Source organism: Schistocerca gregaria, chromosome 2, assembly GCF_023897955.1.
Source record: "Schistocerca gregaria isolate iqSchGreg1 chromosome 2, iqSchGreg1.2, whole genome shotgun sequence".
NCBI lineage: Eukaryota > Metazoa > Arthropoda > Insecta > Orthoptera > Acrididae > Schistocerca > Schistocerca gregaria.
This window is the reverse complement of record NC_064921.1, coordinates 780,133,034-780,154,576: the sequence shown is the minus strand read 5'-3', so window position 1 is coordinate 780,154,576 and position 21,543 is coordinate 780,133,034. Positions and strand designations below refer to the sequence as shown.

The 21,543-nt window shown below is 40.8% G+C and overlaps 1 protein-coding gene across 1 annotated transcript in view; it reads left to right on the top strand.

Annotated features, from left to right (window-relative positions):
* LOC126335032 (fl(2)d-associated complex component) overlaps positions 1-21,543 on the top strand; it is a 510,018-nt gene that overhangs the window by 472,920 nt on the left and 15,555 nt on the right. Inside the window, exons 4-5 of the mRNA XM_049997881.1 lie at positions 4,043-4,236; positions 14,412-14,551. Of these exons, the coding sequence (XP_049853838.1) occupies positions 4,043-4,236; positions 14,412-14,551 (334 nt within the window). The remainder of the gene's footprint in view (positions 1-4,042; positions 4,237-14,411; positions 14,552-21,543) is intronic.

The following is a 21,543-nucleotide window of genomic DNA, read 5'->3' as shown; positions in this document are numbered from 1 at the left end:
GACACGTTTGTCTGGCCTCTCAACAGATAACCCTCCGTTGTGGTTGCACCTACGGTACGGCTATCTGTATCGCTGAGGCACGCAAGCCTCCCCACCAACGGCAAGGTCCATGGTTCATGGGCGGATACCACACAACGCGAAATTTTCTATGTCGTTTCACTTCCTAGCTGCCTAAAGACCGACAGTCCGCTTTCGCGTCTCCACCAGGACTGTGCCTTTCGGTATCTACGCCAGAACTGTCCACTTTTGTGTCTCCAGCCGAACTATCCACTTTGGTGTCTTGACCAGAACTCCCCTCTGCCCGTCTCCGACAGCGTGTCCCGCGCACCGAACATCTTAGCTCAACTGACTTGTGCAGTTCCCTTTCCTGAAGCCGTCCATCTGATTGGCTACAGCTTATTCTACATTATTTCATATTTTAACATGTTTAAATAATCAAAGCTTGACCACTTTCCCGTGCTAAATAAAGTAACAATAATATCCATTACATAATAAACATTAAATTCTTTTACATAAAAGCAATACAATTTCCTTCTTAGCTTTGAATAGCACGGCCAGTAGCCTTGCACCAGTGTGCTTTCTGATATGTAAATAAAGAACAAAAGTAACTATTATCCACTAAACTTTACAACAAATATTCCATAACCTAATGAATCAATAAGGTGGCATGCTGTCATGGTTCAATGTGTTTTGTGTGGAGGAAATGATGATCTGATGCTTAACTGCAAGTACTGGTAATTTAAATCTACTGTATCCCAATACTCTGTAACTTCATTTGTTTAAATACAAATGAAGTTACAGAGTTGATATTTACAACATTTGTCATTTTAATGGTGCGCTTCTATATGAAATGTCGATCATTAAGATCGCTCAAAGTGTTCAGATTTTAACATTCAGGTCTTTGTACAAAACTTGTTATTCCACTTTAACAGTAAATCCTAAACTATTATAGATATGATCAATATTCAAGTTGTATTGGGATCACCATGAAATTTTATGAAGGATGGTAGATTAAAATTACTGTGGCTTCATTCCCTGCACTACTACAGAATTACATAGTGTTCATAAATGTTTCCCTTTATGGCCGATCTTAGGTGCACCACATTTAACACTGCTACATCTCCTTGGCCACAAAAGCCTTCTACTGGGTTTCCCTATGACGTAGGTTCTCGTCTGTCTCACTCGCACACTGCAGCGCTTAGGCCTCAATAGATAATAGACGCCTGTGAGTTTCCCCATCTCGTAGTGAATCTGCGCCCTCTATGACATCCGGTCCTGGACGATAGGGTTCGTTTCACAATTCCCGAAGGCTGACTATTTCGGCTGTATACTTAAATGACAGCGAAATGCTCGTTAACTCACAAGTGTATAAACCGAGTGCAGTTCGCAGGACACGCAACTTGTATAGAGACGATTGCAGGGAGTGTAACAGTATCCAGGTGGTATGCGTTCTTGCAAGAGGGCAGTGTGAATATTAGTGATTTGTTGAGAATTACAAGAATAGCGAGAGACAAGGCGACTCACCGAAATCAAGCACTCCTATGGTGAAAGACAAGAGGACTCCCCGAAATCACTTGAAAGGCTTTGATGTGAGCTAGAACGTCGACTCCGCTGCAGATCCTAGCGTTCAACTGAACTACCTTTTCTTGTTTCGGTTTTTAAAGAAGGAAGGACTACCATTCCTCGAAACATATTCAAATATCTCACTGAAAGAACAGCACAATTCAATACGCCTTAAAGGCGAAGGTTGGTCGTATCCAGCATGATTGGCCACTAATAGGTGTCCAGATACTTCTGAGCACATAGTGTCTATTACTCTTGTAATAGCTATGTATACAGATATCATATGAGACAGTTAGTCGACTTGCTTGGCCTAACACATACAAATTTCCTCGAATAGTGAAGCATTCAATGAATCATTTTATTTCACGAAATTCTGCTACAATTCATTCAAGAAGATCCTGACCACTTATCCGAACTGAGGTGTTGGTGTAGTCACGTCAGCCGAACGCGTAAAGACACTCTCAAACGAGAATTCCTAGTGCAGTATCATGAAACTAATAAGGAAACTGCCAACGCCACGATCCCAGAAACAGTACAAGCAACAGTCTCTCAAATATATATACTTACATTCAAGAGAGAAGCAAAATCTAATAATACGTGCTACCAATACCAAATAAAATAATAATTAGGTAGATCCCAGTAGAGATAAATTTATATGAAAATCTACGATACTGAGTAAAACATTTCCTCACAAATTTTCTCATTGTTTATCCGCTTTCCCCTTCCCATTTAATGTGCTGAATGTAAGGTTACTGATACATCATCATCATCAGAATCATCATCAGCCATATACGGATGAACGCCTCCTCTATATCTTTCACCAGTCAAAACTGGTAACACAAACTCAGTAAAAATTACCCGTTTAAGATTCACTGGAATTTTCGTCCTGAAAATTCAATTTATTTTATACAAAGGATGCGAGATACTTTTATCCTAGTCATCAAATCGTTATTTAAGTTCAGTATTAAGTTGCTGCAGTTTTTTTTTATATGTAAATTATATTTTACTGTAGTTTTGTGTAACAGATTTTCTAGTGTGCTGTCAATTTTTCTCAAAGAAGTTCATCTATTCATTGGTGAAGTTAACCTGCAGTAGAAGCAGACAATAGAACGTCTTCATCAAAACGAAATTAATACAGGTATGTTCCATATCACGTAATCCTTCTTCATTTTCCCAGGATAAGGATCTGAAGCTTACTGAGCACAATTTCAACGATACGGAATCTTCTTCACTCTCCTCTTTGTGTTCAGAATTTCACTGCAGTCGTATGACTAATGTAAGCTGTAGAATTGAAGTACGAGTATCTTCAATGTATTAACGCACCCCAAGTCAATATTTTTTTTAAGTTAAGGACTGTCAGTACAGACTGTTTTCAGATTCAATCAAAAACTTTCTCTGAGAATCCCAGACGATATGGTAATTCATACTCATTTCTCCATTCTGTTATTTCTAAAGTCAGCTTTTTTCTTTACCTGATTAAAATTTAAAGCCTTTCCTTTGTTCTTGATAATACTTGTGGTGAATACCTTGTACATTACGAAGAGGAAGATGATAACTCTATAGACTTCATGTCTTGTATTTGTTGCTTTTGTGTAAAGTAGTCTGATTACAACAATGTTCCGCTTTTGGGTAACTGTCCTCCTTCATAGATATTTTGTAAGTAATAGATTTTTGATTTTAGTCAAACAAAAACCAAGGCACTTAATCGACGACAAATGCAGGTATGACGTGACATCTACTACGAAGTCATTCGAAACGGAGCACCATGTTAGTTTGGACATGTAGGGGAGAGGAGGAAATCGACCAGCTGCTTTCAAAGGCACCATTCGATCAATTGCCTTAGGAGCTATACCAAAACTTAAAGAAGAAACTGTAGTTGTCTGCCAATAATAGCTCTTCTGCTGATTAAAGCGAGGCCTCTTAGTAGAGAACCAGTTTAATATATTTAATCTTCGAATACCTCTTGGTAAATTTGTTGCAAATTCCCTTTGCAAAATATAAAATTCTTTGGAAGAAATTGATTAATACATTTTGTAAAAATTAATCACTCAACTGTGCTATGTGGTTTTTTAGTTAATTTTATGGAGAACAAGGTTCTACTCACAAAATTGCTGCTCATTATAGCTTTATACATGTCATACAGCTTTTAAATAATTCTGTTGAGTGTTCATGTTGTAAAGGCTCCACCGTTTAAATACCGTACATTCAGTCTCATTTATTGAAGATAAGCTTTCTGTAGGTAACTAGTTGATTAGGGTAATTACATCACAACTAGTTGACCATTTTTTTTCTATTTATGGTATTTGGAGGTAGTAACTGGATGTTCAGCAAAAGATGCAAAAAGCATGTAAAAATTGAGAGGAATGCTTTGCTGATCTAAATAGGATTTCCAACCTGAAGATTCTGCTCTATCTGAAACCACTTATAAACTGAGCATTGTTAATCGTAGATGCTGTACATACGGTGTGTTTTTCGGCAGGTGTGTCTTCCGTGAGCTCTGCGACGACGAGTAGCGCAGGCAGCAGCGGCAGTGCCGGCGGAGGCCTGGGGAAGGCCGGCAAGGCGGGGGCGGCGGGGGCGGCGGTGGCAGTGGCGGCGGCGGCGCGCGTTGGGCTCGGCTTCCCGCGGCAGCCCACCGGATCCCTGCGACGCTCGCAGGCGCACTCCATGAAGGTCAGTAACGGCAAGTCCATCCACCGTTTGTACGCTGTAGTACAGCGTATCTTCAGTATGTACTACGATGATGTCAGTGTGGGTAGCCCATTCCCTGTATGGTAGAGATTCGTCTGGCCAGCGCATCTCCTGTGTGTACAAAGTGAAGATAACTCCGGCTGGTCCATCCCCTGCATGTACGATGATAGATGAGAGGGATAAACCTCTGCTCCTGACACCCAATTGTCGCAGATATCGATAAATTGTTTTCGCAGTTTTGGTAAAGGGATTCACAGTAATGTAAGTCAAGTGTCTACTTCATCTGCATATAAGTTACAGTATTTCTGTTGGCGATTTATTTGAGTATAATGTCCCGTTTTCCTTTTTCTTAAGTTTGATGTAATTCTTTGTCTGTACCGTTAACTAGTTTTCAAGCCACTGGAGGCTCATCATCAGATGGAAGTGTGGTCACGGAAGGAGGTGTGGTATGGCAAATTCTTATGGTTATGTACATTTTGCAGATTGTACACACATGCATACACAGTATTTAGTTGGTCTAGTGTGAGTGAATGTGAAACCAATGACCTGAAAACTAGCTAATGGTGCAGAATGAATCTTATCAAAAATTCAGAACTGTGACTGGTTATGCCCATATAAATATCCAATTTAAATCACAGTCGCCGTTCACCATCCACAATGGATACAACAATAGTTTCCTATTTTAGATGGTTCATACACATAAAAAGATAGAGTCCTCCTAAACATAGCAGATGATTTTAATAAACCAGAAACTGAGTTTTGTACATCATCAACGTACAATTGTTTTTCCCAGTAACAAAAAGATACATGAATACGGTAGGCTTGAGGTAAAGAGGCCTAAGTCCATTTTCCGCAATTTGTAATTGCGATGCACTACTTCGTTTTTGGAATAAGGATAGCAGTCCTCCTCCATCCCATCACTAATTTATGCAGTGTTGAAAGGACACTTGTCCATTAACCCTTCCGTGGTTGATGGGGCACATATGTCCCACTAACGTAATATGAAGTTTCGAGCGTTGGAACTTCTATATCTCAGCATCTATCTAGTGCTAGCATATAGTGAAAAGCTTTCAGAACTTGGAGAGAAATACCATGGACTATGCGGCTGATGCCTAGAAGGCTGTGAGCTATCAAATGGGCCAGTGTGTATTTATAGTGTATGCGTTTCACGAAAATCATATTAAATCACCATCTTCTTTATTCCAATAACGTCTGAAGTAACTAATGGTGCGTTCTTACACATTAGACAATTGAAACGTTACTACACACCTTAGTGATTCTACTGACCTGAACGTAATTTGTATGTAGTGCTACATATGTGCCCCAGAAAACTTCATAGAACGTAGAGAACATTGATGTGTGATTTGACAAAGCCAACTTCAACTGTTATGTTGGAAACTTGTGTATGACATTTCACGTTTTTCATTGTCAGGAGAATTGATGTGTTTTGGCACTGATAATCTCCATCTTTATAAAATCATTCCAAAAATGAAATATTTAACTCTCAAATCCTAGGTGCACATGAAAACATGGATTCAGCTAGGTTCACTGTTCGCATGCATCCCACTTCGCCGATTTTCAAAAGTGCTCGGCCTAAAATATTTTTTATAGTTAAAGTGTATTTTTATCACAAAGGCTCTCTTTCTTCTTATGTTTTTCTCTGCTTGTAGGTTCAGTGACCATTCTTATACAAGGCAGTTAGCTCGGAAAAATTAATTAATGATTTCTTTTCATAACTTTAACGTAAAATTTAGCCAAGGTATTTTTGCTGATATAGTTATATTAGCTGCTCATTTCCAAAACATCTTTTACCCAATTTTTGTAGAAATTGAGTTATTGTTACCATAGCATTCATCAAACTTTTTTTGCATCATATTAAACTATGGTTTAAGTTCAAAACGTCCTTCGAACCATTAAAATTTAATAATAAAATCCTAAAATATGCCTACTTAGTTTTAGAATGTCCCTTATACAATCCAACATGGCCGACTCATCTGACGTCAATTTTTTAACAAAATTACCTATATCCTTTGCCTTTTTCTAAGTAGTGTGTCAGTTTTTTTCAGAAGTGACCCTTACTCACAGTGAAACTACCATCCATTTTAAGGAATAGGGTATTTTTCCAGTGAAACGTGTTGTGGTAGAACCGGCGGTCGGCTGAAGCTAAGTTTTGCTTCCTGTTGACAATACGCTACGTTTCTTGTTTATTGTGAAGTTGGTGCTTGTTTTGTGTTCACCATGGCGTTTTCGCTAGTTTTTGTTGTCAAAATTCTAACCAATAATTGAAATTAGGCTGTTTGTAAGTGTTCTTCTGGGTTTAAAGTGAGCGTCTTGTTTTAAAAGTGTACTGTACAGGCAGTGTTATAGGCCTAAAAGTTGATAGCCTTTGTGGTTAACCAGTGGAGAAACCTCAAACTACTGAGCAACAGGTTATGGAAGGACCGAAGATAACTCCATGCGAGTAGAACAAAGGAAGGAACGTGTAAAGTATCCAGATAAATTAAAAAAGACAATAGAGAATTGGAAGCTCTACACGTCAAAGACTTTGCCAAGACTAAGACAGTGTCTTCATTCTAATCAAGTTTTTAAGTGTAATCAGCTTACGATGCAAGATGTTCATAAGTTTCATGGAGGTTTTTCTCCTTCTAAGAATAAAATTGCTGAGGATAGCTATATGCTTAAATACACTGTGAGTGAAACATCTAAACGGAGGAGAACTAATGAAGATGAACGGAAACAAATCACTGAATATTGGAATCGCTATCTAATCCCACGTACCAAATCTGGAAACACTTCTTTGGTTCGGGTATGTAAGAAATCCATTTTTGGCATACTTGTTGTTAGTGAGAAAAGAGTTCAACGAGTTTTAAGAGACATTTCCAATCCAGAAATCTAGCTGTAGAGAATAGAGGAGGAAACCATAAGTCTAAGCTGTCTGAGGCTGAAAGACATTCTGTAAAGTCATTCATAGGGAGCCTCTGCCCACTTGAAAAACATTATTGCAGAAACATCATAATTACAAGACAGTATTTTTTGGGCCATTTTTCAATAAGTAAGTTTCACAAGGCTTGCAATTCAAGAGTATAAAGTGATCTTCAAGTTCCATATTCATATCGTCCGCCCCCGGTGAGTGACCAGCGCGACAGAATGTCAGTCCTAAGGATCCACGATCGATTCCCGGCTGGGTCAGATTTTCTCCGCTCAGGGACTGGGTGTTGTCCTAATCATCATCATTTCATCCCCATTGATGCGGAAGTGGCATAAAATCGAAAGACTTGCACCTGGCGAACGGTCTACAGACGGGAGCCCCTAGTCACACGACATTTTATATTCATATTTTTATGGAATGTTTGTCAAAGATTATAACTTAAGCTTTGGCTCTCCTGCTGTGGACAAATGTTCCAAATGCATCCAGTTTCAGTTGAAATTAGACAGCGAGGACAAATCAGTTGAAACTGATTTCAATCTCCACAAAAAGGGGCAGAAGCGTTCTTTAATTTACTGAAAACTGAAAATGAAAATGAAATCACCCTAACCTTTGACTGTCAAAATAATTTGGTTTTACCTAAAATCCCTGACCAGGCAGTTTGCTGTAGTCGACAGTTCTATTTATTTAACTATACTATCTGCCACGGTACATCTAAAGATAATCAGACAAAAGACCGTGCTTTTATATATCACTGGACAGAATCAGACTTCAAACAAGGTTAGAATGAAATTACTTCAGCAATTTTTCATTGACTACAAAATACTTGCTTGGAAGTTGTGACCACTCTAAGGTTTTTTGCGGATGATTGTGGAGGACAAAACCGGAATTGTTCAATGATGATTATGCTTCAATACTGGTTGGTGAATGAAGCGCCGCCAAATATTAAAGATATTGGTTTAGTATTCCCTGTACCAGGTCATTCTTATATGACACCTGATCGTGTATTTGGAAGAACTGAGGAAGAAACTCAAATTTATGACACTATTATTAAGCCTGAGAAATACATTGATATCTTTCATGAATGTGGAAATGTTTTCAGTATGACTGAGAGCTGAAATATTTTTGACTGGGAAAAGGTATATGAAAATTACAAAAAGAAGCCGGGAAATTGGCACTTTAAATTTTCAACTGCTAAAAGATTTATTATAACACTAGGCAATATGCCAACCTGTGAAATAATTGTTGCTGGTGAACCTTGGCATAACACCAATCTCGGAAAGGTGGAAAAAGTACTCAAACCTGGGTTTAAAGCTCAGAATTTTGAACAACCTTTAGTACTACTGGGAGTAACAGTAGAAGAGATGAAAGTGAAAGACGTCAACAAGCTTTTGACTCTTCACTTTAGGGAAACAGTACAGAACAGACCTTAAGAACAATCTCATTATGAAAAAGCCGGTTGACACGTGGACAATGAAAATGACTTTTAATTACTTCACAGCAATTAATAAGGCAAATCCAAATTTAAATAAGTAAACGACTACCCTTAAGGCACTTTTAAAATTATGTTTTATGTAATATGTGTAGGTTTAATGTAATGTTATTTTTTAATAACTTTCTGTGAATGTATGTTTCTATCTGTTTCTCTAACTTAACCAGAAATTATTCCAGTTGTTTTAAAAATACCTACAGACCCTGTTTCCACAAAAGTTAAATTATATGCATTTCCTAACAAACACTGTTTATAATTTTCCCCTATTTTCTTTTTCAAACTGTCTCTTATCCACAGTTCTTATTTTAAAAATGTCTCTTCTCCATATTTTGGTTCCAAAACGTCCCTTATCCAAGAGTTTTTTATTTATAACGAAATTTTGAAATAATTTATTTTTATGATGTTTTAATAAAAAAAATAGATAACTAATAAACATGCAGAAAAATTTCAAGTTTATACATACAACAGGAATTGTTAAAAGTCGTTTTTTACTAATTACCGAAATTTATGCCAACTCGATAAAGGACATTTTGGAACTAAGCGACTCATATGTATTTTTCCATCCCTATTACATTTTGCTCACTGGAGTTGATAAGAAATATTAGCACAGTTGATACCTCCTCCAATCAATACAGAATAACAACTAACAATAATTATTGCTAAAAAAACAGGACAGCGTCTACACACCATTGTGGAGCTTATCCTCTTAATATCTTTGGCCTGCACAGCAGATGTGACAGAGGCCAGCCTGTGTTACACATGCAGACATACCGCACACAGCTGTGGCGCTGGCTCGCCTCACAAGAAATAAAAAGTAAAAAAATAAAAAAAATCAGGAACCAAGTCCTTGTGAAAGAAAACATTAAATATATCACACAATAGGCCATGAAACTGAGTGTAGTCAAATTAGACGTTAACTGCGAGCAGGAGTGCTAGGAGTAAGAAAACTAGTGCCAACAATTTTCTGACATTATACTGTACCTCGCAAAGAAAGGGAAACTCGTGCACACATTTATTTATTTATTTGGTGCTGCAAGCAAGTATCCGGTCAGCATGTCCTCTCTTACATCTAAGCAGGCAGCCTTAAAGAGCCAACATTTCAATTTTTATGGTTCACAGGCAATGTACAATCATCATAATGATAATAATGCTACTGACAATAAATACAGTCATGAATAAATGGCGTTTAAGAAATGTTGGGCTTATTAACACTGTCCCACCCATTTTCTGTATTATGTTGTCATAAAAAAAGTACTCCGTCTTCAGGCCACGAGTGGCCTACCGGGACCATCCGACCGCCATGTAATTCTCAGTGGTGGATGCGGATAGGAGGGGCGTGGGCTCAGCTCACCGCTCTCCCGGTCGTTATGATGGTATTCTTGACCGAAGACGCTACTATTCGGTCGAAAAGCTACTCAATTGTCATCACGAGGCTGAGGGCACCCCGAAAAATGGCAACAACGCATGACGGCGTGGCTGGTCACCCATCCAAGTGGTGACCACGCCCAACAACGCTTAACTTCGGTGATCCTACGGGAACCAGTGTATCCACTGCGGCAAGGCCGTTGCCTTAATATAGAATTGTCAGTGTCATCTAACAGATATACAAAGCAGTAGTGCAAACGGAATCAGTCTGGAGAAGTTGACATGTACAAATAGTGAGAAGTAATTGGGTAAGGTTAGAAATGTCAGAAACTCATAAATGATGTTTTAAATCTGTTGCAATTGCTTCTTTTTGTTTTAAACCCAACGAAGCACCTGGAAGCCATGTTTGGATGTCAATGTAAAGTCGTAAATGTATATAACTTGGGCGGTTATGTAAATGATTTGAGGAGTAATCCTGTGTCATAAGAAGAACGGCCACCAGAGCGTACTAGTGTTTTTCTGTCTTGTGTCGTTGCCAGGCCTGGTATGGCAGGGTATACAAGGGGCATGAATAGCGTCAGATGTTCAGTGGTCACGATGAAGGACACGAAGATGCCGTATACTCGTATAAGACATGGTTATCACTACGCGACAGAGTTTGAAAAGAGTCGCGTTTTGGGTCTCAGTTTGGTCAGCTTCTATAATCGTGTAATATTCCATTTCTGGAGCTTTCGAGAGTCACAGTGCCCAGTGTTGGACTGTCAACGTGAGGACAGGCATACTCGACGCCAAGGTTCTACTGCAACATTCTGCGTCATTCCGTACCACGGGTCGGATACTAGAAGCAGAACTAGGAAATTATCGTCCCACACATGGGCTGCCGTCAACACTACAACACAAATGGCTGCAGTTGGAGTGATGTCGTGGCCTGGAAGCATTGACCACTGTCGAATGGTGTCACACTGATTGCTAATGAATCGTGGTTATGCACTATCCCGGATGACCATTGGCAGTGAGTGACCTATGGATAGGACCCAACGCCTGAAAGATCTGGAGAGGCACAGTGATGTTACTCCTAGTGTCATGGCGCAAGGAGCATTCAGTAAACGGCTTGTGGTAATTCAGGGTATGACATCACAATGGTCTGTCATGGACATCCTGTGACGTTATCATTTAGCTCCGTACGATAGTATCGTGATGCCATTTCGAAAAGGACAACGTTGATCCACACCTGGCGCGTGTCTATAAGAACTGTCTGTCTGATCCTGAAGTACTGCTGAGGCAAACATGGTCCCCAATGCGTACTCTGTAGAACATACATTGAAAAGGCAAAGAAACTGGTGTACATCCCTAATATCGTGTAGGACCCGCGCGAGCATGTAGAAGTGACACAAACGACGTGACATGGAGTCGAATAACGTCTAAAGTGGAGGCGGAGGGAACTGACATCATGAATCATGCAGGGATATCCATAAATCCGTAAGACTCCGAGGGGCTGGAGATCTCGCCAGAACAGCACGTCGCAAGGCATCCCAGAGAGGCTCAATAATGTTCACATCTGGGGAGTTTGGTGGCCAGCCGAAGTTTCTGAACTCAGGAGAGTCTTCCTGGAGCCACTCCATAGCAAATTCTGGACGTGTGGGGTGTCGCATCGTCCTACTGGAATTGCTTAAGTCCGTCGGAATACACAATGGACGTGAATGAATGCAGGTGAACAGACAGGACACTTACGGACTTGTCACCTGTCAGAATCGTAACCATTACAGAGCGTCCACCATCTTGAACAGTCCCCTGCTGGCTTGCAGGGTCCATGGATTCATGAAGCTGTCTCCATACCCGTATACGTCAACGCGCTCGATACAATATGAAACGAGACTCGTCCGACCAGGCAACATGCTTCCAATCATAAACAGTCCAATGTCCGTGTTGACGGGCCCACACGTAGCGTAAAGCTTTGTGGCGTACAGTCATCAAGGGTAGCACCGAAAGCCCATACCGACGATGTTTCGTTGAATGGTTCGCATGCTAACACTTGTTGAAGGCCCTGCACTGAAATCTGCAGCAATTTGCGGAAGGGCTGCACTTCTGTCACGTTGCACGATTCTCTTCAGTCGTCATTGGACCCGTTCTTGCACGATATTTTTCCGGCAGCAGCTATGTCGGAGATTCAATGTTTTACCGAATTCCTGATATTCACGGTACACTCGTGATATGGTCAAACGGGAAAATCGGCACTTCATCGCTGCCTCGGAGATGCTGTGTCCCATCGCTCGTGTGCCAACTATGACACAACATAGATACTCATTTAAATCTTGATAACCTGATAAGCAGCAGTGACCGATCTAACAACTGCGCCAGACACTTGTTGTGTTACCCAGGCGTTGCCAATTGCAACGCCACATTCTCCCTCTTAACATATCTCCGGTTTTGAATGAGCGTGGCTATACCAATTTCTTTGGCGCTTCAGTGTATATGGGACCATCTGGGACGTCTACCACGCTCCAGTGCCAGTGTCCAATATATTGAGGACGAGTTCCAACAGCTGCGGTTCAGCTTGCCTCAGGGAATAATTCAAGCGAATCACTGGATGCATGCAAGCCAGAGCGAGCGCAACATCATACATAGACACGGGCTCATGTTGCCTATGACTTTTTGAACTTGCTTCGATTTTGTGAACAATCCAGTAACATCACATAATCTCTCAAGTGGTGAAGTTTCATTTTTTCCCTCCTCTCCTTCTGGGTGCTTCAACTTCTTTTATTCATTTATTTATTTGTTTTGTGAGGCAGTGCGCATCTTTGTAGAACGCAACTGTGACTGACTACAGCCACTTCTCATCATTTTACAGGTGTTGTTGTTGTTGTTGTGGTCTTCAGTCCTGAGACTGGTTTGATGCAGCTCTCCATGCTACTCTATCCTGTGCAAGCTACTTCATCTCCCAGTACTTACTGCAACCTACATCCTTCTGAATCGGCTTAGTGTATTCATCTCTTAGTCTCCCTCTACGATTTTTACCCTCCACGCTGCCCTCCAATGCTAAATTTATGATCCCTTGATGCCTCAGAGCATGCCCTACCAACCGGTCCCTTCTTATTGTCACGTTGTGCCACAAACTCCTCTTCTCCCCCAGTTCTATTCAATACCTCCTCATTAGTTACGTGATCTACCCATCTAATCTTCAGCATTCTTCTGTAGCATCACATTTCGAAAGCTTCTATTCTCTTCTTGTCCAAACTATTTATCGTCCACGTTTCACTTCCATACATGGCTACACTCCGTACAAATACTTTCATAAACGACTTCCTGACACTTAAATCAATACTCCATGATAACAAATTCCTCTTCTTCAGAAACTCTTTCCTTGCCATTGCCAGTCTACATTTTATATCCTCTCTACTTCAACCATCAACAGTTATTTCGCTCCCCAAATAGCAAAACTCCTTTACTACTTTAAGTGTCTCATTTCCTAATCTAATTCCCTCAGCATCATTCGACTTAATTCGACTACGTTCCATGATCCTCGTTTTGCTTTTGTTGATGTTCATCTTATATCCTCCTTTCAAGACACTGCCCATTCCGTTCAACTGCTCTTCCAAGTTCTTTGCTGTCTCTGACAGAATTACAATGTCATCGGCGAATCTCAAAGTTTTTATTTCTTCTCCATGGATTTTAATACCTACACCGAATTTTTCTTTTGTTTCCTTTACTGCTTGCTCAATATACAGATTGAATAACATCGGGGAGAGGCTACAACCCTGTCTGATTCCCTTCCCAACCACTGCTTCCCTTTCATGCCCCTCGACTCTTATAACTGCCATCTCGTTTCTGTACAAATTGTAAATAGCCTTTCGCTCTCTGTATTTCAGCCCTGCCAACTTTAGAATTTGAAAGAGAGTATTCCAGTCAACATTGTCAGAAACTTTCTCTAAGTCTACAAATGCTAGAAACGAAGGTCTGCCTTTCCTTAATCTCTCTTCTAAGGCGAAAGGTCAGTATTGCCTCACGTGTTCCAACATTTCTACGGAATCCAAACTTATCTTCCACGAGATCGACTTCTACCGGTTTTTCCATTCATCTGTAAAGAATTCGTGTTAGTATTTTGCAGCTGTGACTTATTGAACTGATAGTTCGGTAATTTTCACATCTGTCAACACCTGCTATCTTTGGGATTGGAATTACTATATTGTTCTTGAAGTCTGCGGGTATTTCGCCTGTCTCTTACATCTTGCTCACCAGATAGTGGAGTTTTGTCGTGACTGGCTCTCCCAAGGCCGCCAGTACTTCTAATGGAATGTTGTCTACTCCCGGGGCCTTGTTTCGTCTCGTGGAAGAAGTAACCAGTGTATTGTACTGATTGCCCCTTCTGTGTTCCAGCTGCGATTGCAGGATTACAAAGAGCCCGCGGCGCGCCCGGTCCGTGAACCCGAGCACCGCCTGCCGCCCATCAAGGAGTTCCAGCGGGAGTTCCGCGCCTGCAAGGAGCGCACCGCCTCCTCCTCCTCCACCCGGATACGGTCAGTACACCTCGCCACTAGACCCATACACAGCTGGTTACGGTCGGCACAGGCACTGCTCAGTCACCCCACAGAATGATAGTCAGTACACACACACACATACACACGCGCGCTCGCACGCACACACACCCCTTAGTCCGGTATTACACTATCAAATTTCTTTGACAAAGAAATGTAGCCAAACATTCGTCAAAAAGATCTTTGACGTGGAGCCAAATTAGGAGTATTTCACTGTCATCATATGTTTCGTCAGAGTTCAAGATGGAGGGCAACAACAACTTGTTACTGTGGTGCATTTGGAAGAGAAGCGGCGAAAACAAAAGGAAACTGTGGGTTTTACATCTAGATAATAAAAGCATTCAGCAATTTTTTTACGCGACGTCAAGTTTTACATAAATTAATTACGAATGGATGAGCGTGGTTTTCAGTATTTGCTCAGTAACGTGGCTCCTCGTATTAGAAAACAGAATGCTCAATTCAGAAATGCTATATGTGCACAAAACAGGCTTACCATTACACTGCTATTTCTTGCTACGGGACAGAGCTATTCTAGCTTACAAACAGCACTCCAATAGCACAGAGCACGTTAACCAAAATAATTAGAGAAACGTGGGAAGCGATTTATAAAACAATGAAGGAGGTATATCTGAAACTAAATGAATATTTAGTACACACAATATGGCCAATAAGAACTACTTTTATTTTTGAATAATTTAATTAATTAGTTAGTGTTCCAACAACTCTGAACTTCATAAAAAGAACGAAACAGATTAATCACTTTTTAACTAGTGACATACAGAGTTCAGAAATAGACGAAGTAGAATAGATAGCTAGGGATTTATTTATTTTAGAGTGTTTCCTTCTCTTCTATTCCGGCTTGCCGAAAAGCTGCTTGGATGAAACTTCCTGGCAGATTAAAATCTATGTGCCGGACCGAGACTCGAACTCGGGATCTTTACCTTTCGCGGGCAAGTGCTCTACCATTTTTTTTCCATTTTGTTCGATATAGTTTGTTGCGTTTGGTCTGGGCGGACGTCACAAGACGGTTCAAGTTGATCATTGATTCCTTGACTCAGATTTTTTTTTTTTTTTTTTTTTTTTTTTTTTTTTTTTTTTTAGAGTGGGCACGCAGCCCTCTGACCGAACATGCTGAGCCACCGTTCCGGCAAAATGCGTGTCTTGACCGGGACTCAATCTGAGCTACCCAAGCACGGCTCATGACATGTTTTCACAGCTTTAATTTCGGAAATACCTCGTCTCCTACCTTCCAAACTTCACAGAGCTAGCGCTAGCGCTCCTGGGATAAAGGATATTGCGGAAACATGGCTTAGCCACAGCTTGGGGGATGTTTCCAGAATGAAATTTTCACTCTGTAGCGGAGTGTGCACAAGATATGAAAACTCCTGGCAGCTGTGAGAACAGGTCGTGACTCCTGCTTTGGTAGCTCAGATGGTAGAACACTTGTTTGCAAAAGGCAAAAGTCTCTATACCGAGTCTCGGTCCCGCGCGCAGTTTTAATCTGCCAGGAAGTTTCACATCCGCGCACTCTCCGGTGCAGAGTGAAAATTTCGTTCTGGAAGCTGCCTGGGTGTTTCCAGATGTAGAAATAGATGGCGGTGGTTGTGATTGTGGATTGGAAGGCGCCTCCAGAATATTCCACTTGCTGATCAGCACAAGTCCGTACAGTCAGGATGTAAAATGGTTCAAATGGTTCTGAGCGCTATGGGACTTAACATCTGAGGTCATCAGTCCTCTAGAACTCAGAACTACTTGAACCTAACTAGCTTAAGGAGAACACACACATCCATGCCCGAGGCAGGATTCGAACCTGCGACCGTAGCGGTTGCGCGGTTACAGACTGTAGCGCCTAGAACCGCTCGGCCACTCCGGCCGGCGTCAGGATGTACTCTCGTTATTGCTTTGACAAGAACTCCCAGTGAGGAAGTGAAATTTGTTACTATAGCTATACAATGGGAAAGTAAGACATAGTCCTTACTCCTACTATAACTGAATACCATCAACTTACACGTTCATCATTGCTTCTACCACAGAGCAGTCAACGTCCGAGTTCCACATTCCCTCTTCGATTAAATCATTCTGGGTGTTGGGCTACGAAACACTAAAACAATTGTACCATCGACGTTCCAATTACGTGCCAGAGACCGCTACAAAGACTGTCGAAACCTAAGTGGTATAGTCCTTTACTGTTCTGCAATGACGCGGCTCAACACCCAGAATAATTTTGTACAAACTGACTCTGGCAGTTGGAACTAATATCTTCGTATCCTCTTTTGTGTCAATACTAACACTCTTTACTTTTCCTCTTGCAGGGTGTATTCAGTACACACACTATTTACTCCTTCTGCAACAAAGTGCAATCCGGACACACTGTCCTCACTCAATCTATTCCTAGATAAAAGAAAAAACTGTTCTCACTAAGAATACTAAAGAATTAAGTGTGAATGCACACCTGTTATTCCCTCATAAGAAACTGCTGTCAGAATATACACTCCTCGCTACTTATATGCACATCACGGTGCAGTTAAAACCCGTTCTCCTCCTTCTTCCTACCAAGGGAGATGTTCCATATGAACACTCCTTACTTCTCCTGCTCTAGCCTGCATTTGAAGTACATACTCCTTAGACAACGGGATACAATCACAATCCACATTCCTCACTTCTCCCACACCAAGATAGTCATGAGTTAAATTACTTACTCCCTTTAAGACAGAATAAAGGTATTTCGTTACTTCTCCTACACAAGTCAGTCCTTGAGATGCACAATGCTTACTCCTCTTTTTCTACGACAGAGTTCATTTACCCTTTATTCCTTCTACAACATTATGCCGTTACACCACGCAATCCTAGCACATTCTACTCTAGGATACGCGAGGAAAAATTATCCTTACTCCTCATATTCCAAGCTAAGTCTTCATGCTCACTCCTTATTCCTTTTGTAACAGGCTACAGTCAGAACACATACAAGTTACAACTCTTACTCAAGCTTATTTTTAGTATGTATATTATTTATTCCTACTGTAGCACGATGTAGACAGTGCTATGGGCTTGATGACTTCCCCTCTCTCTTTATGGATCAGGATTCCGTCACGACACACACATCTTAGTCCTATTACGCTAGAATACATCAGAAACAAACACACTTTATTCTTCGTAAACCAGGCTATGTCCATGATGTTTTCTCCTTTCAGTTTCTACATCAGGATGAGGTCAGGACATTCACTCTTAGCCCTCCTGATCCAGGATAGAGCCAAATGCACCATATTCCTCCTACACAGGGTACCCCATATGTTATTTCTCCTATTACAAGCTACAGTCGTGTTTCGCACTGCTTACTCCTCCTACCTGACAATAAGACACATTGCTAGTACTTTCCATACTCGAATACGGTACGACACACAGCCCTTAGGTCATCTGTGCCAGGATATTGTACAAATGCTCATACTTTACTGCTCCTAATCTAGGATACAGTCAGACAGACACACACTTCTTAACCCTGTTTATCCAGAGTACCGACAGAATGCTCGCTCCTTACGTCTCCTATTCCAGGATTAGTTCAGATAGCACATTCAGTGCATCTCCGATATGTGACTATAACCAGTACGCACCCACTTTACTACTCGTTATTTCTCTGCAGCTTGAGGAAGGAACTAGGTAGGTGGAGACAGGATGCCATATCTTCGATGTACTTTTTCTATGAAAAAAATATTTAAAAACTTTGTGTTCCATCATTCTCCGTCTAGTAAATAATAGATCAACAGCTGTTTCCTGTAACTGAAGTAATTATTTCATTAGTAAAGATCCACTTAACGTGATAACAAAGCCCAGTATACACAATACGTATTGTACTTGTTGCGAGGGCGTGCTCAAAAGTAATGTCTTGGTTGGTGGGTTGGTTGGTTGATTTTGGGGAGGGGACCAAACTGCGTTGTCATCGGTCCCTTTGGATTAGGGAAGCGTGGGGAAGGAAGTTTGCCGTGTTTTTTCAAAGGAACCTCGCCGGCATTTGCCTGAAGCGATTCAGGGAAATCACGGAAATCGTAAATCAGGATGGCCGGACGCGGATCTGAACCGACGTCCTCCCGATTAGTAATGCCTCCGAATTTTTATGTGAAAACTCTTAAAGCTTTTTAAATGAAACAACCTTACTGACATTGTTCATCTTTATTCTTCATGTTTACATACTTGAAGACCTCTGCCGCTAGAGAGCTCCGAATTGTAGCGTGAAGGTTGGCAGTGTGTAACGTAACTATGTCGGTGCGTCAGAAAGAAAGCGCTGTAATCGAACTTCGAATCAGAAGAATTAGTCCACATGCAGAGCACCCTCTCCTTCAGCATTTCAATGCTAGACCGCACACGAGGGCTGCGACATCTGCAACAATCCTACGTTTTGGGTTCAGTGTCATTGATCAAGTTCCATAAAGTCTCGACTTGACCCCTTCCGATTTTTATCTGTTTCCAAAACTTAAAGAACATCTTAGAGGACTTTACTTTGATAGTGATCAAGCGGTGCAAGTAGAGTTGAGGTTGTAGCTCTGCCAAAAAATTCAAGTATTCTACAGTGAGATATCAACACACTAGTCTCTCGTTAGGAGGAATGTGTTCGTCGCCAGGGTGAGGAGGTTGAGAAATAAATATGTACACACGAAGAATAAAGATGCAGAATGTTAATTACGTTTCTTGTTTTATTTTAAAAGGTTCAAGTGATTTCACAACAAAATTTTGAGGCATTGCTTTTCAGCAAGCCTTCGTACATTATACGTGCGCTGTCACTTACTATCGATTTTTTGCAGTCCTGTATCAGCGACTGATACGCTAGTCAAAGAAAATTATATTATTGTCTTACACAGCAGAGATATTTTATTTATTTATTTCTGTAACCGAAGAACAGTGTGTCTCCGGACAGAAATTCTTACTTAACTCATTACTTTGGCACTACCTTCTACACATTCCCCAGTTCTGAAGGAGAAATTTCGTGACACAGTATCCAAGGTACTATTTTAAATATGGATCAGTACTCTACAAACCACTGTATAGTGAGTGGCACAGGGTGGGAGGAATTTCTGTTTAAATGCCTCTGTGCACACTGTAATTAGTGTAATCTCGTCTTCGTGGTCACTAAGGGGGCAGATGGCTCTACAATATTCCTAGATCCTTCACCTAACGAAGGACAGCTCACAGCCGTCTTCAAGCGACGGCCAATCCAGGTTTTTAAGCATTAGCTTGACTCTCTTCCATGGCTCAGACAAACGTGTGACCACCGGTTCTCCCCTGCAGTGCATACGTTCAACAATCCCGTGTTAACATTAAATGCGAAAATTTTAGGTTGGGCTTTACCGTGACTGTTAGTGACATTAAATGAAACAACAAGTTTACTGTTACCAGTCACCGTTTTATTTATTTCCAAGACGCGTTTCAAAGGTGTAAACTTCCATCATCGGGTGGATTTACATTAGTTAGTATGGCATTTGTGTGTGTGTGTGTGTGTGTGTGTGTGTGTGTGTGTGTGTGTGGTGTGTTGTGTTACGATTTTTTTTTTTTTTTTTGAGGAACTTGTGGCACTGCCTAGTGGAAAACAAGACACTATTTCAGAACATGGTTTTGGATTTCTTCTGACAAAAAATTACACTGATATCTAATGGTAAACATAAAATAAGTAAAATAGAGTACGTCCAGTGGTCACAGGTTCCTTTCGCTATCGTAACACATCACATGTATATTGTCACATTTGTAAACAAATATGGCGTCTGGAATCTGCTGGGTGCAAGGTTCGTATAGCAAAAGAGAAGACATCATCGCAAAGTACAAAGAATATACATCGTAACAACATTATTACAGAATAATTATTTAAAGGATTTGGAGGTGTTTGTTTTGAGGTGTCGAATATATGTGTATGGCATATAAATCCGATTTTGACAAGTTAAAACAGCTTAACATTCGTACTTGTTTATACAATCCGGTGAAATGTTAAAATGGCTTAAACTTCATACTTGTTAATAACAATCAGGTGAAATTTTACAGACTGTAAGTGCAATAATCATATTGGCTACAGCAGTCTCCCATTTGGTACTGGACTCACAAACGTGAGCAAATTTTGGAATGGGCAACTGCACAGTTTCGAAGCAGTTTCCTTTCTAGGCTAACCGCATTATAATAGTATCCTACCAATGAACCTGGGACAGTCACTGGCTTTACCTATGACTATGCGGCGACTATTTCTTAAGGACTCCATTATTAAAGTATTCAAAGTGGATCGATCACCAGCCCCCATAAGCTAATGATCAATGTATTTGGAATGGGTTGACAGTCGAACACCTGGCGAACAGTCCGACGGTTTAAAGTCAGGCAGTGGAGGCGTGAGGAAAAGTGGGTGTATTGCGAGATAGATGGGGACAATGCGTTGTGTTACGGCTGCTTAGGATAGCGTCCGCAAGAAGCGAGGAAGGTATATGAGTAGAGCTGCTGCGCGTGTGGTAGTAGTATTTTTTGTTTCGTTATGAATGAGAGTGTTTGAAAGTGTGTCCTAGTGACCAACTGATATGCTAGTTTCCTGTTTAAAATGAATGATCTACATAGGGTAAACAATATTTAAACTACTGGCAGTTAAAAAACTGACTTTTCAGAAAACGTTGGAACTAAAAAGGTCAGGGCCATCAAGACCCGATTTAAACAGTGTACAGACTCCAAATGCGTGCAAAGGCAAAAACAGTTTTACCAGAAACTTACACTTTATCTAAACCTGCGGACTGGCTGTGCCGAAGTGAAATAAGAAATGTTTTCTTCTGTTACATGAATCTGATAATGAATGCTGCGGAACATGCTTGGACCACAGATGGGGTAACGGACATTCAACACTTAGCTGACAAAGTTAAAAACCATGAATTTAGTGAACTACACATATACACAATTGCATCGAGTTTGCTATGCTTGGCAAAATCGATGTAATATGTCAATTGGATACAGCTTACAGAATG